Source organism: Aedes aegypti, chromosome 2, assembly GCF_002204515.2.
Source record: "Aedes aegypti strain LVP_AGWG chromosome 2, AaegL5.0 Primary Assembly, whole genome shotgun sequence".
Classification (NCBI taxonomy): Eukaryota; Metazoa; Arthropoda; class Insecta; order Diptera; family Culicidae; genus Aedes; species Aedes aegypti.
The window spans coordinates 244,319,409-244,332,865 of NC_035108.1; the positions used below are offsets into that span (position 1 = coordinate 244,319,409).

Genomic DNA, 13,457 nt, shown 5'->3' on the forward strand with positions numbered 1-13,457 from the left:
GAACTTCTCCAAAAATTCCTTCAGGTATTCGATTTCAGGATTTAAGGGATCCAGGAATTCCTCTAGAAATTTATCCATGCATTCATTATTCATTCCTCCTGAGATTCATGTAGGAATTTCCTCCGGGGATTCCTCCAGGAATTTTCTCAGAGATTTCTCGAGGAATTTCCTTCACGATTTCTCCAGGGATTCTTCCAGGAATGCATGCAGGGATTTCTTTAGGAAAACTTTCAGGGATTTTTTTTTTCAGGAATTTCCTTCAGCAATTTCTTCAGGAATTCATCCAGGAATTCCTTCAGTTATTCCTCAAAGGGTTTCTTCAGAAATTCCTTTAAGGATGCATCCAGGAATTTCCTTCAGGAATTCCTTTAGGAATTTTTCCAGCAATTCCTTCAGGGATTCCACCGGGAAATCATTGAGGGAATTCTTCAGGAAATCCTTTGGGAATTTCACCTTCATTGAGGGGAGTCTCCAGGAATTCCTTCAGGGATTTTACCATGAATTTCTTCAGAGATTCCTCCTGGAAATTTCTCCAGAAATTGCTTCAGGGATTCTTCCGGGAATTTATTCAGGGATTCCCCCAAGAATTTCCGTCAGGGATTCCTTCAGTGATTTATCCAGGAACTTTCTTCAAGGTTTCTTCCAGGAATTCATGCAGGGATTCCTTCAGGAAATCTTTCAAGGATTTCTCCAAGAATTCCTTCAGGGATTTCTTCAGAGAATTCATCAAGGCATTCATCCAGGGATTCATGCAGGACTTTCTTTCAGGCATTTATCCAGGAATTTATTTCAAAGATTTCTCAAAAAATTCCTTCTGGGATTCCTCCAGGAAATCCGTAAATTATTCCTTCGGAGATTCCTTCAAATATTCCTTCAGAATTTTTCTTCAGGGATTCATCCAGGAGTTTCTTCAAGGATTCCTCCAGGAATTCCTTCAGGGATGCCTCCAGGAATTCCTTCAGGGATTCCTCCTGGAATTCCTTCAGGGATTCCTCCTGGAATTCCTTCAGGGATTCCTCCTGGAATTCCTTCAGGGATTCCTCCTGGAATTCCTTCAGGGATTCCTCCTAGAATTCCTTCAGGGATTCCTCCTGGAATTCCTTCAGGGATTCCTCCTGGAATTCCTTCAGGGATTCCTCCTGGAATTCCTTCAGGGATTCCTCCTGGAATTCCTTCAGGGATTCCTCCTGGAATTCCTTCAGGGATTCCTCCTGGAATTCCTTCAGAGATTCCTCCTGGAATTCCTTCAGGGATTCCTCCTGGAATTCCTTCAGGGATTCCTCCTGGAATTTCTTCAGGGATTCCTCCTGGAATTCCTTCAGGGATTCCTCCTGGAATTCCTTCAGGGATTCCTCCTGGAATTCCTTCAGGGATTCCTCCTGGAATTCCTTCAGGGATTCCTCCTGGAATTCCTTCAGGGATTCCTCCTGGAATTCCTTCAGGGATTCCTCCTGGAATTCTTTCAGGGATTCCTCCTGAAATTCCTTCAGGGATTCCTCCTAGAATTCCTTCAGGGATTCCTCCTGGAATTTCTTCAGGGATTCCTCCTGGAATTCTTTCAGGGATTCCTCCTGGAATTCCTTCAGGGATTCCTCCTGGAATTTCTTCAGGGATTCCTCCTGGAATTCCTTCAGGGATTCCTCCTGGAATTCTTTCAGGGATTCCTCCTAGAATTCCTTCAGGGATTCCTCCTGGAATTCCTTCAGGGATTCCTCCTGGAATTCCTTCAGGGATTCCTCCTGGAATTCGTTCAGGGATTCCTCCAGGATTTTTCCTGGAATTCTTTCAGGAATTCCTCCAGAAATTCCTTCAGGGATTCCTTCAGGATTCCTCCTGGAATTCTTTCAGGAATTCCTTCAGGGATTCCTTCAGGATTCTTTCAGGATTTTTTTCCAAGAATACTATCAGGGATTCGTCCAGGAATTCTTTCAGGGATTCCAACAGGAATCCCTTCAGTTATTCCTCCATGGTTTTCTCAAGGAATACCTCTAGGGATTTCACCAAAAATTCCTTCAGGAACTCCTCCAGGAAATCCTTGAGAGATTTCTCCAGAAATTCCTTCAAGAATTCTTCCCGGAATTTTTGCAATAATTTTCCAGGAAATCTCCAAGAAATTCCTTCGGGAATCCTTTCAAACATTTCTTCAGATGCTTCAAATATTTCTTCAAGATCCCTCTAGGAATTTCTTCAGGATTTTTTTTTCAGAGATTTCTCCAGGAATTCCTCTATGAACTCCTCCATCCATTCTTATCGGGTTTGCTTCAGTGATTCATCAAAGTTTTTTTAGAGATTGCTCCAGGGTTTGATTTAGAGATTTATCAGGACATTTATTCACGAATTATCGAAGGACTTAATTTAGAGATTTTTAAATTTTATGTAGATTCAAAAAATCTTCAGGGAATCACCACAAGGATTTTGGAAGATTTTTTTTCTTCAAAAATTCCTTTACTTATTCTATAAGAAAAACAACAAGGATTATCATGGTCTAACTACAAAAATCTTTCAAGGGTATTTTCTTATTTGGTATGTTTGTCAATTTATTTGGCAATATTTTTTTTTAAAAAATTTTTGAATTTATTTTTTTTGGCATTTACTTTTATATAACTTATTAGCATCACAACAGCAAAACTGATTCAAAATCGTCTCCAAAATTTTGTTTTCAACCATCTGTAGAATTTTCTTCCTTTTTTTACAACGAATAGTGTATATAGGTATAGCATTCAACAACAGTATCAAACATTTGTTCTTGAGACAAAGTTTTGTTTTTCTGGTATTTAATAGATATTGTAAAACGGGGTATCCTTTCAACATACAGTGATACCTCCATGACTCGATGTTCCATAACTCGATATCGACTCATAAAACCATACTAAAACCAAAATTTCATGTTCACTACGATGGTCCCATCAAACAGCTTTCCAAAGCATTTGTTTCCACGACTCGATATTTCCATGAGTCGATGGTCCCTTCAAATGTCGACTCATGGAGGTTTGACTGTACTAACACTCATTAGCGTAACTTGAACTCAGACCTAAAGGGGGCTTCACCCATTTGATCAAAAAAATCTCTTAAGCACGATACGAACTTAGTATGAGAGTTAAAATTTTCTAAGGGGGGCTTGAACTTTTCTTCGGGGGGCTTAGACCCCCCTAGACTCCACCGTATTTACGCCAATGGTTATACTTATAGAGATATTGCTGTTTGCATTTGGGATGCAAATCTAGACTAAACGTCCTCCAAATGCGGTAACACAAAACAATCAAAGGGCACCTAGCAACGATTAAATAAATCACCGCCGCCCTAGCAAGAAAAATCTATCTTTGACATCGCATTTCTTGTGAAAATTCTTACCGCGTTTGGTGTTCCCGCATTTGATATTTGCAATTCAAACGCACACAGCAATAACATAATTTCTACTTACTCGTATAGGCCAAAAGTCAAAACACAAAGCTCGACAAAAAGAAAATTGAAATCAATGTGTCCCTGAAGCCTTATTATTCTATTGCTATGGGGCTTTTGCTAATATAATCTAAGTATGGCCGAAAATGAAATACATTTTATAATAAATTAATTTTATCTTTCACAGCTGATTTCAGAGCTTAGGTTTATTCGGCAAAGCTTTGTATTTTTTAATATATATTATATGTTGTAGAACATATCAAGTTTAATAATTACACATTGAGCTTGGATATGATCAAAAAACGCTTTTTAAGTAAATCGAGTTAAATGTCCAAAAAGTAAAAATGTAGAAAACAAATATCAATTATGTTCAGCAATGTTGTTCAAAATAAAAATATCTAAAAATTTGCTGAGGTAATAGACGCCCTAAAACCCGTCTTTTGGCCAAAGAATTTGTTATGTTATCATTGCACTAATTAAAATTTGCACATCATACAAGACCCACATTACAAATTGTAAATTTCCAATCTAAAATTCGAACTTGATGAACAAAAAAACTCGATCAAACGAAAACCTACCCATCACAGTCATTCGGTCAATGCAAATCCATATTGGATCAAAACAGCTCATAAAACTCGCCCTCTTTAATCCAATAATCCTATCAAGCGTGACCATCCCTTCCCCCCAGTATCTCCATCCCCAACGCTCACAAATTGCTCCAATATAACTCGAACGGATGTTGAATCTTTGATCATCGTTTCTTTTACTCCCGCAACGCAACGGATGGTGGTGCCATATTCTCCTCTTTTTGTTCTCGGCAAACTCAGTTAGTTGGTCATCCGTTTGCAGGACCTCGGTTGAGAGTGGTGTAGAACGCGAGGGAGGTCATCAGATCGATAGAGGATTATCGCTTTAATGGAGAAACTTATTAATTATGAGAAAATAAATGGAACAAAATATAAACGTATCTTGGCAATATAAGAAGCTTACGACTCTCTCGGTGCGCAGACGGTGCACTGTGGGGCAGAAACGAACTTTGGTTGGCCAAAATTGGTTGGTTGGATTTTGTGGGAGTATTATGATTTGAGTTTTGGAAGCATTCCACTATGGTCGGAAAAAAGTGAAGTTAGGCCAAAACTATTTTTATCGCCTTAATTGATGAAATATGTAATCTGAATATGTTCTTTGGCGTTTTTGTTGTTTCAGAAGGGGTTATTCACAAATTACGTAACTTTGAAAAAAGATTTTTTTTAATTAAAATTGTTATCAAACTGGACTGAAAGCACAAATTTTATTTATATTTGATCGAGTTTGATCAAAATGTGTATGAATAGTGGTTAAATATATTTTAAATAAACTTTGTATGAAAAATATCGTCAAAATATATGTGAAATATTGAATTATTCAAATAGCTCTAACTTGCAAATCAGCAAATTTCTGCAAAAATTTTAAAGGTTTTTTGTGAGATCTAAGGATGCTTTTTGATGTGCAATATTCGAAATGGCGGCGACATGGCCCGACAAGAGTTGTTTTTTATGTTCAAAATCATCAAAATTACTAAAGTGTAATATTGAATAGTATTAAAACTTCAACCAAATATTTTTTTCCATCCTCATGCTCGATAAAAGTGTTGAACCTTAAGCTTTCAGATAGTGGGTAACTTTGGGGAAATATTGCATTCCTAAATTATAAATTTTGTGCTTTATTTTATAGTGACATTTTTCAATTTTTTGACTTCAGCCGGTTTGCTGTTATAAAAGTCATAGAAATTTAAATTTTAGTTTAATTTCAGTTAGGGATCATAATAATATAACACATGAGATATATTTTAAAATAAAAAAAAATCATGAAAATCACAAAAAAGTGTTTGGTAGTTTTGGCCGCCCCTTTATATGGAGCCCGACCATTGTGCATTCGGAAAAATCGCCCTTCTTTGCAAGTATGAAGGAAAAATATCCAAACTTTTTGCAATCAACTACAGATGACAAGCAGGCTTCGTCCTTTGACGAAAAGGTCTGTATCATCCGCAAACAAAGATTTTCAACATCCCTGTGGTAACTCAGGTGAGTCAGATGTAAAAATATTGTATGATGTTGGCCTCAAAATGCTGCCTTGAGAAACGAACACCAGCTCTTAGAGGAAGGCGTTCATACTTGCAGTTCTGATAATTTACCTGAAGTGTTCGATTTGACTGATTACTTTGGATTATTCTAGCAATGTATGTTGGGAAATTAAAGTTTGTCTAGAAGAAGAAGACCTGTAGAATAGCCTTAAGATATTCTGGAAAGAATCAAATATGTTACACGTAAAACTTAATGAGTTATCGAATGTCCATATCGGAATCCGAACTGTTCATTGGCAGAAATTGAGTTTTCCTTGATGTGGACTATCATTCTGTTCAAAATGATCTTTTCAAAGAGTTTACTGATGGAGGAAAGCAAGCTGATTGGACGATAGCTCAAAGGTTCTACAGGTTTGTTCGATTTTAAAATTGATACAACCTTGGTATTTTTCGTTAAGTCAGGAAAATATGCCAACTAAGTAAGATAAAGCTAGTTAAATTGTATGTTATCTGGTTCAAATTCAACCTAAGATTCACCTGATTCATCCAAGATACTATGTCGCAGAGATCAAACCTTTAGGAAGTATTATAGATTTTGACCAACCAAAAAAGATTTCTGCCCCACAGTCCGGCGAGGGGACGAAAAGTGTATTGAAGGGGGGATTGGGGAACGGATCGCTATTCCAATACGAGGAAGAATCAACAAAGAAGAGAAACGATAAGTCCTGCTGCTGCTGCATCACTGATAATGCTTGCTCCGGGGCCAGCTGAAAAGAGTCTGGATGGATGCCACGCCAAGCCGCCAAGCGCTGAGTGGAGCAGAAAATTAGCACTAAAGCACAAGGTCCTTTCTTGGGAAAATGTCATCTTATTATATCTTTAAGTGCTTTTTCGTTCTAATTTGAACGCTGTTCGTTTAAAAAATAAAACGGAAAAGCGGGGAAAACAAGTCATCCGCTTCTTATTGAGTGGTGGGATGGGGATCGGAAGGAAGTGGGGGGAATTGAGGGTGGACATCTCCACCCGTTAAATAATTGTGTGTTCCGATGGAACTGAAGGAGGCCAATAATCGCTTTTATCGGAGCTGTCTGGGAAAAAGGAGATGGGAATTTGTTTTTATAGTGGGTTCGCTTCCAGTCGTTTGGCTCGGTGTACTGGCTATGGCTCTTTATGATAAACCTTTCAAGTGTTTTCTCTTCCGCTGATGTAAGTTGTAATTGAGATTGAAAATTTTATAATACTGATACATTTTACAGATATTTTTCCTTAGTAATAATTAGGGAGTTCTTAACATGATATAAATTAAACGTGCTTGTTGCGATCGTATAACATGTCAATTACTCTACACATTTAAAAGACAAATTTACAAAATTGACTAACTGTTGCTTCAGTGAAGCAGCCTCAATAATGTTGTGCCATAACGAGTTTTTAATAAAGATATAAAAAAATCTACCATAACCTGCTAACCAAGACTGCTTTTCAGCTTAGTGTTTAATGAGCACTTCCACAGTTATTAACTAAGAGCTTTCTTTGCCTAAATTGCCATTTTTGCATTCGTATATCGTGTGGCAGGTACGATGATACTTTATGCCAAGGGAAGTCAAGGAAATTTCCCTTACGAAAAGGCTGACCGGGAATCGAACCTTCAGCATGACTTTGCTTTGTACTCTAACCACTCGGCTAAGGAAGTCCCTTTGCAACTGTTAGGTAAAAACAAGTTATAGTATGAATATAAGTGCGCAACCAATTCAGTTTTAAGTTTCTGCTTTGTACTAAACTTTCTCGTGTATTTCTTCATCACTCCGTAAATGTGTAAATATGGACCCCGTCAAGTGATATTGAACGAAGAGCGAACAATAATTTATCAGCAAACAGAACCCAGCTTTATTAGCAATAAATCTTATATTTCACTGCTCTCATCGTGCACACTAATATCCACCTCCAGCTGTTTACCCTTCCCTCCCAACTGCACAAATACCACCCCCACCCGCCATAAGAGACTCATCATCTCAAACGTATCTCTTTGTTTGCCGTAAAATTGCAGGTATTTCTCCAGGCGAAGGTCTACTTCAGCATCGGCGGGCAGCACTTCAGCAACGAGCCGGTGCACTTCTCCTACATGCCGGATGCGATTATGGAGAGCGCTCGTGATGTCACGATCAAATTACATCACCGCATCGGACGCTTCATCCAGGTTCACCTCTACTTCTCCATGCGGTGGATTATGCTGAGTGAAATATCGTTTATTTCCAGTAAGTATGTTTGCCGTTTTTCCAAAGCCCTTTTCTTCCCACACAGCGCAGCGGCCCTGGAGTGATCCCGTTGACCTTCCGTGCTGCACGGTAGGACTTTTTGCGAACTTTATCCATTATCGACGAACGTGCGGGCATCTGGAGGCATCCTCCCGCGAGAATGTGACCTCGGGATGTTTGCACAAGCTTAGCTGCTGCTGTGTTATTATTAATGATTTTTCAGTCCATGGAAGGAAATATAACGATTCTAGGCATATCGCGAATCAGATCTTAATCAATACCAATTTTTCTGAAGTAAACTACTGTGAACTATACTTCACTTAGTAAGATAACTTTCCCATATAGAAAAACATAATTATTGAGACCATGTTACTCGTCGTCAGAACTTTGTTTTCTCGTACATACTACGAGGAGGAAAAAATAACTCGCAATAACTTATGCATACCATATTTTGGTATCATACCATAATTAGGTATTGTTCAGTTATCAATACCTCATTTTGGTACTATAATGCTTTTGGAAAAAATGTTTAAAATAATCAAAAATACTTCATTTTTTTATTCGACAGCAATTAAGGACTGCAGGAGGTATTGAACTACTTTTGAAAAAAAAAACACTTTTATATGAAAATCCATCACGTATTATTTAGGAAGCTATGACATTTGGTCGAAAGACATTTAGTCGAATGACATTTAGTCGAATGACATTTAGTCGAATGACATTTAGTCGAATGACATTTAGTCGAATGACAATTGGTCGAAAGTACATTTGGTCGAACGGACATTTCGTCGAATGGACATTTGGTCGAAAAGGTTTAGTTGCAACAGAAAGGATATGATATTTGGTCTAACCGATATTTCGTGGAATGAGTAGTGGTCTAATCTAATTAGTATGATACCAAAGTTTTACGTTTAGTCTGAATATCGTCGAGAGTTGCATTTTGTCGCCAATATGAGAGTGATTGAATAATTGAAAGATACTCTGCCATTTTACTAACAATCTATGCGCGACTACCAAGGTTTTGTTATTTAATTTGACCCTTGCGTTTTTGACGTTTCATGCTGCTTTCTCGTTTGTTCTTTTTGGAACATGATTATGAAATTGAATTTTAAACTTTTAAATACAGTTAGCTCTCCATAACTCGATATTGAAAGGAGCATCGAGTTAGGGAGGTATGAACATAAAAAGAGTGCAAACGTGATCCAAGGGACCATCGATGTAGCAAACCAATTTTAGTATGGTTCTCTAGAGCTATAGCTCAATAACGAGATACGAAACATCGAGTAAGGCAGAGTTGACTATACTTTGGACATTAGAGTGATGCAAATTTTGAAATTTTAGCTCCCCTATGCTTAAACGATTTTAATTATGGTAAATAGCATCCTCCCAAAGTTTGAAATGATTCGGAAGAAATTTGACTGTGCACACGCCATTTGAAGTTTATATGGAGATTACTATGGAAAACGGAAATCTTTTGTGTTCGGGCCTCTATCTCTTTGTCATAAAATTTTATGAAAAAGTGAACAAATTCTTCTAATGTGAAATCTTCCCAACTACAACTTTGCTGAAGACCACTTTTTGATTGGACGTCAGGATAAATTGTTATTCATCATCATAAAGTTGGTTTGCATGTAGCATGCTTCACCAACTGTTCGGCAGGCAACAGTGGTTCTCCTGGCGGGAAAAATAGATAACAGTAATCCAGGCTACTATGTTCTACAGCAGAAAAGCAGTGTTGCTCTGAAAGTAATTGAATGATCATCTCATGATACAGACTTTGTTATCAATAATAACAAATTATCCTTACGTCCCATCAAAATGTGGTCTTGGACAAAGTTGTAGCAGGGAAGTTTTCACATGAGATGAGTGTGTTCACTTTTCCATAGATTATTATGACGAGCAGTTAGAGGACTGAAGACAAAAAGTTTGCCTTTTCCATATTAATTTCCATATACACATCAAAAATCGTGTGCACAACCAAATTTCTTCCGAATCACTTCAAGTTTTGGGAGGATCATTTTTATCATAATTGACATCGTTTTAAGCATAGGGGAGCAAAAACTTCAAAATTTGTATCAGTCTAATGGATATTCCATAAGTATTGCGCATATTTTACGATCTGAGTCTCACTATCTCTTCTAACAGATTACTTCTTCGATGCAATGATACCGCATTCCTGGTCCGTTTCTCATAAATCGATACAAAACTTCAGCAGAACTTGATCCCAATATCATTATCTGTCGCCTTTTGCCTCATCAACACCCCACACTGTTACCTTTCATTTCATTAGTTGGGGCTCGACTGGTTTGGAGTTTTAAGCTTGATCAGGGAATTCAGGGAATGAGTATTAAATGAAACCACCCATTGAATTTTAAAGTGCACAAATGTGGAAATCCATTCGTTCACGTGGAAAATTTCATCATTTTTAAACATTCTTTTCCACCTTCATAAACATTCTTCAAAATTAGGTAATAATCTTTTATCATCGAAAACTTAAGCTAACGCACGAAAAATAAAATAAAAAAGATGTTTTTGCAGGCAAACTCCCCAAAATTTGCAAATTCTGCACCAGTCTAGGATGAGATACGGTTTGCTTCTGTTTACCTTGCCATTAGTGTCTCCCACGCTTCATCATCATCATCATCATCGTCAGAACCATCAGCATCGTGGCCGTCGTCCTTGCCTGTGGTTCTGATGAACGTTTTCTTACCGTTTTGTTTCCATTTCAATGCGGCATCACAGCACAATGGTCGGGTTCATGAAAAAAGGTGGCCAAAACCACCAATTTTTTTTTTTTTTGATATTTATATTATCATTTTAAAACATACCGTTCTGATTCATATTATGGACACTTAAGGCCTCAGCAAAGTATACCTCATCAAAATGCCTATCAAGCAAATCTTTCTGTATAATTCGTTCACGTTATCGAGCCTACAAAATACTTAACTTTCGATTGATGAGTAAAGATTTTGATTAGGCAACATGAATAATTTTAAATAAATAGAAATAAGTAGACTTTTCATGATCCTTATTCCGGACGCCTCCTCAATTTTGCCTCATTTTCCGGACACTTTGATTCGAATTCCGGACGGCTCAAACAAATCATGAATAGAAAAGTCAAATCATCAATTGGAATCGTCAAACCACTAAAGAAACGTCTAAGGTATTTGGGCATTATAAATTTACATAGATTTTAATGGAAAACATTCATTAAAACAAGCCTCGAAAGTGTGAACTTTTGAACTTTTGAAAAAATGAAACATTTCGTTTCCCATAAAAAGCAGAGTGTCCGAAATTAGTAGCTGTCCGTAATATGAATCAAAACGGTACCTTATGTATCAAAATTTCATGATCCTTCACTGAAATGCACGTAAATTTAAATTTCTATAACTTTTACATTCTCAACTTGGCTTCATTTAAATTTTATGAAAAATTAAAAATTCCATCCTGAATTTCGATTAAATTTATAGAAATCATGTTTGATTATTGTGCATAAAATATTGCATATGTTTCTTGTATAATGAAATAAGTGAATAATCTTGACACGAAATGATTAATGTTTAAGGCCAAATTTCATGATGGATACTCTTTTATTAAGAAGTTTTTTGAAATAGGAATTTGGTGCTCTCATTATAGTCACAAGCAAACACGGCGCCAGCTGCGTTCGAATGCAGGTAAATTTTTGGAAGGGAGGGAAATGTTGACGTATTACCTGCTTTATAGAAGCCGAAGAGTCCTCAGTTCTTCTACAAGAAAACACTGAGAGTTTGGATATAGGCAAGTATTCGTTTCGACAAAAGATAAATATATCGATCGGATATAAGAGTCGAAAGACAAAAGGAAACGATTTGCTTGCTGGGAAATTTTTCCTTCCTAAAAAAAAATTTTTTTTTTTGTTTCTCTTTTCTGTCTTTGACCTTTTGTCCTTTCGACCTTTTGTCTTTCGTCCTTTTGTCATAGGTTCAATTTCTGCAAGAAGCCTAAATGTTTTTTTTTTGTGAAATTTAAGGATGATTTTGACATGTATTGACTGACTAGTATTTGATTGTTAAATCTGTTGTTTATGCTGAATCTAATGTTAAAATAAGAGCTATTCGAGAAATTCAATCGCTTGCTGAATTTTGACAATATGTTTTAAACTTAATTCACTGAAAATATATTTATCCATTCTTCAAACATATTTTTGAATAAGCTCAATAAAATACACACACAATTTGTGTTTTTATTTAAATTGAGTTGCATTTATAGAATAATAGTCACTGATTATCAGTCAGTCCCTTCTAAATCTGTAAAAAAAATGGTATTCAGTTTAGTTATCTATTTGACAAAATCATTCAAACTAGTTTGGCCAAACTTTTTTTCTACCGGTGTGCACAGTTGTAGTGCTCTCTGAGGAAAACCGGACCGGAGCTCTCTCTCTGTCTCTCGTGCCATATCGCATTCCACCATTGGCGGTGTTGCACTACTGCGGGATCTTTCAGTAAATGACGAGACGATGCTCTGCGGTGAGTATTATCAGCAAATGCGGATCTTTCCTCGAAGCGAGTAGATTCAATGATGATGCCCGACGCCGACGATTGGACGAGGATTCACCGGCACACACTGGGGCAGAATCGAAAAAACGCGGAAACAACCTATAGTTCCTCCGAATGAAGAGATAGACGTTTGATGTCTTCTGCGAAAATGATCCTTTCAATGAGGCCGACGTTTTGAGATGTAGTGATATTTTTTAGTGTTATTCACATAAATGACTCATATGCCATTTCGGTCAAATGGCAATTTAGGTGTATGGTTTCTTCGGCAAAGTTTAGTATTATTTTATGCTGAAAATAATTGCTGAAGACGTTCAATTTCCAAGGCCTACTATTTTTGAAATAAAGGCATTTTTTTTAAATGTGCTAAAAACCGATTTTTTTGAGTTTTGCTTGTAATATTTCAATTCAAATACCATATATCACCTATGATTATCTCATTAATTAACATAAAGCAGGTCTAGTGAATATTTGATGGTTAAAATAAAATTTTGTTTGATTTTTTTAGTAAAATATTCAAAAAACAGGGATATTGCGTATAGGCCATTCTGGCGATCGGGCAAGTTCGGGCAGGTGTTTTTATCACCACCCACTTACGAAAGGTCAGAGAATTCATGTCTAATTTTTCAAGGATATGATATTTAATATATTTTTTCTATGCGATCTGGAAATATACTGATTTTATAAAGAGGTTTAAAATTATTTTGTATGACAATGTAAAAGTTTTCCAATAAAAACAAAAGTTCATGAGCATTCTTTCGGTTTACTGGTAGCTAAATGACTTAGCTATTTGCTTTTTACATTGATTTTATATTTGCCATTCGCAAAAAGGTCCTAAGCGCCACACTCATTATATCACACCATTTCGGTCGATTTAAAATTTACATATATATGATTTTTTCGGCAAAGTCAATCGTTATTTTAAGCTGCAAACAATTGCTGTAGATGATAAATTGTCAAAGCGTACCATTTTTTGAAAAACTAAAGAAATTTTGATAATTTGTGCTAAAAACGGATGAATTTGATGGTAACAACAACAAAAAAAAATATATTAAAAAAACTTAATAAAAAATAACAGGGAAATTTCCTATAGGCTATTCTTGCAGAAATCAAACAAAATTTTTGTTTTACCATCAAATTCTTACCAACTCTGCCTTATGCCAATGAGTGACATAATCAGAGGCGTTAAATGGTATTTAAACTGAAAAAAAA

At 36.5% G+C, this 13,457-nt stretch overlaps 1 protein-coding gene across 1 annotated transcript in view; it reads left to right on the forward strand.

Moving 5' to 3' along the window:
- LOC5575443 (discoidin domain-containing receptor 2) overlaps positions 1 to 13,457 on the forward strand; it is a 918,178-nt gene that overhangs the window by 690,528 nt on the left and 214,193 nt on the right. The window contains 1 exon segment of the mRNA XM_021844675.1: positions 7,506 to 7,713. Coding sequence (XP_021700367.1) covers positions 7,506 to 7,713 — 208 coding nt within the window.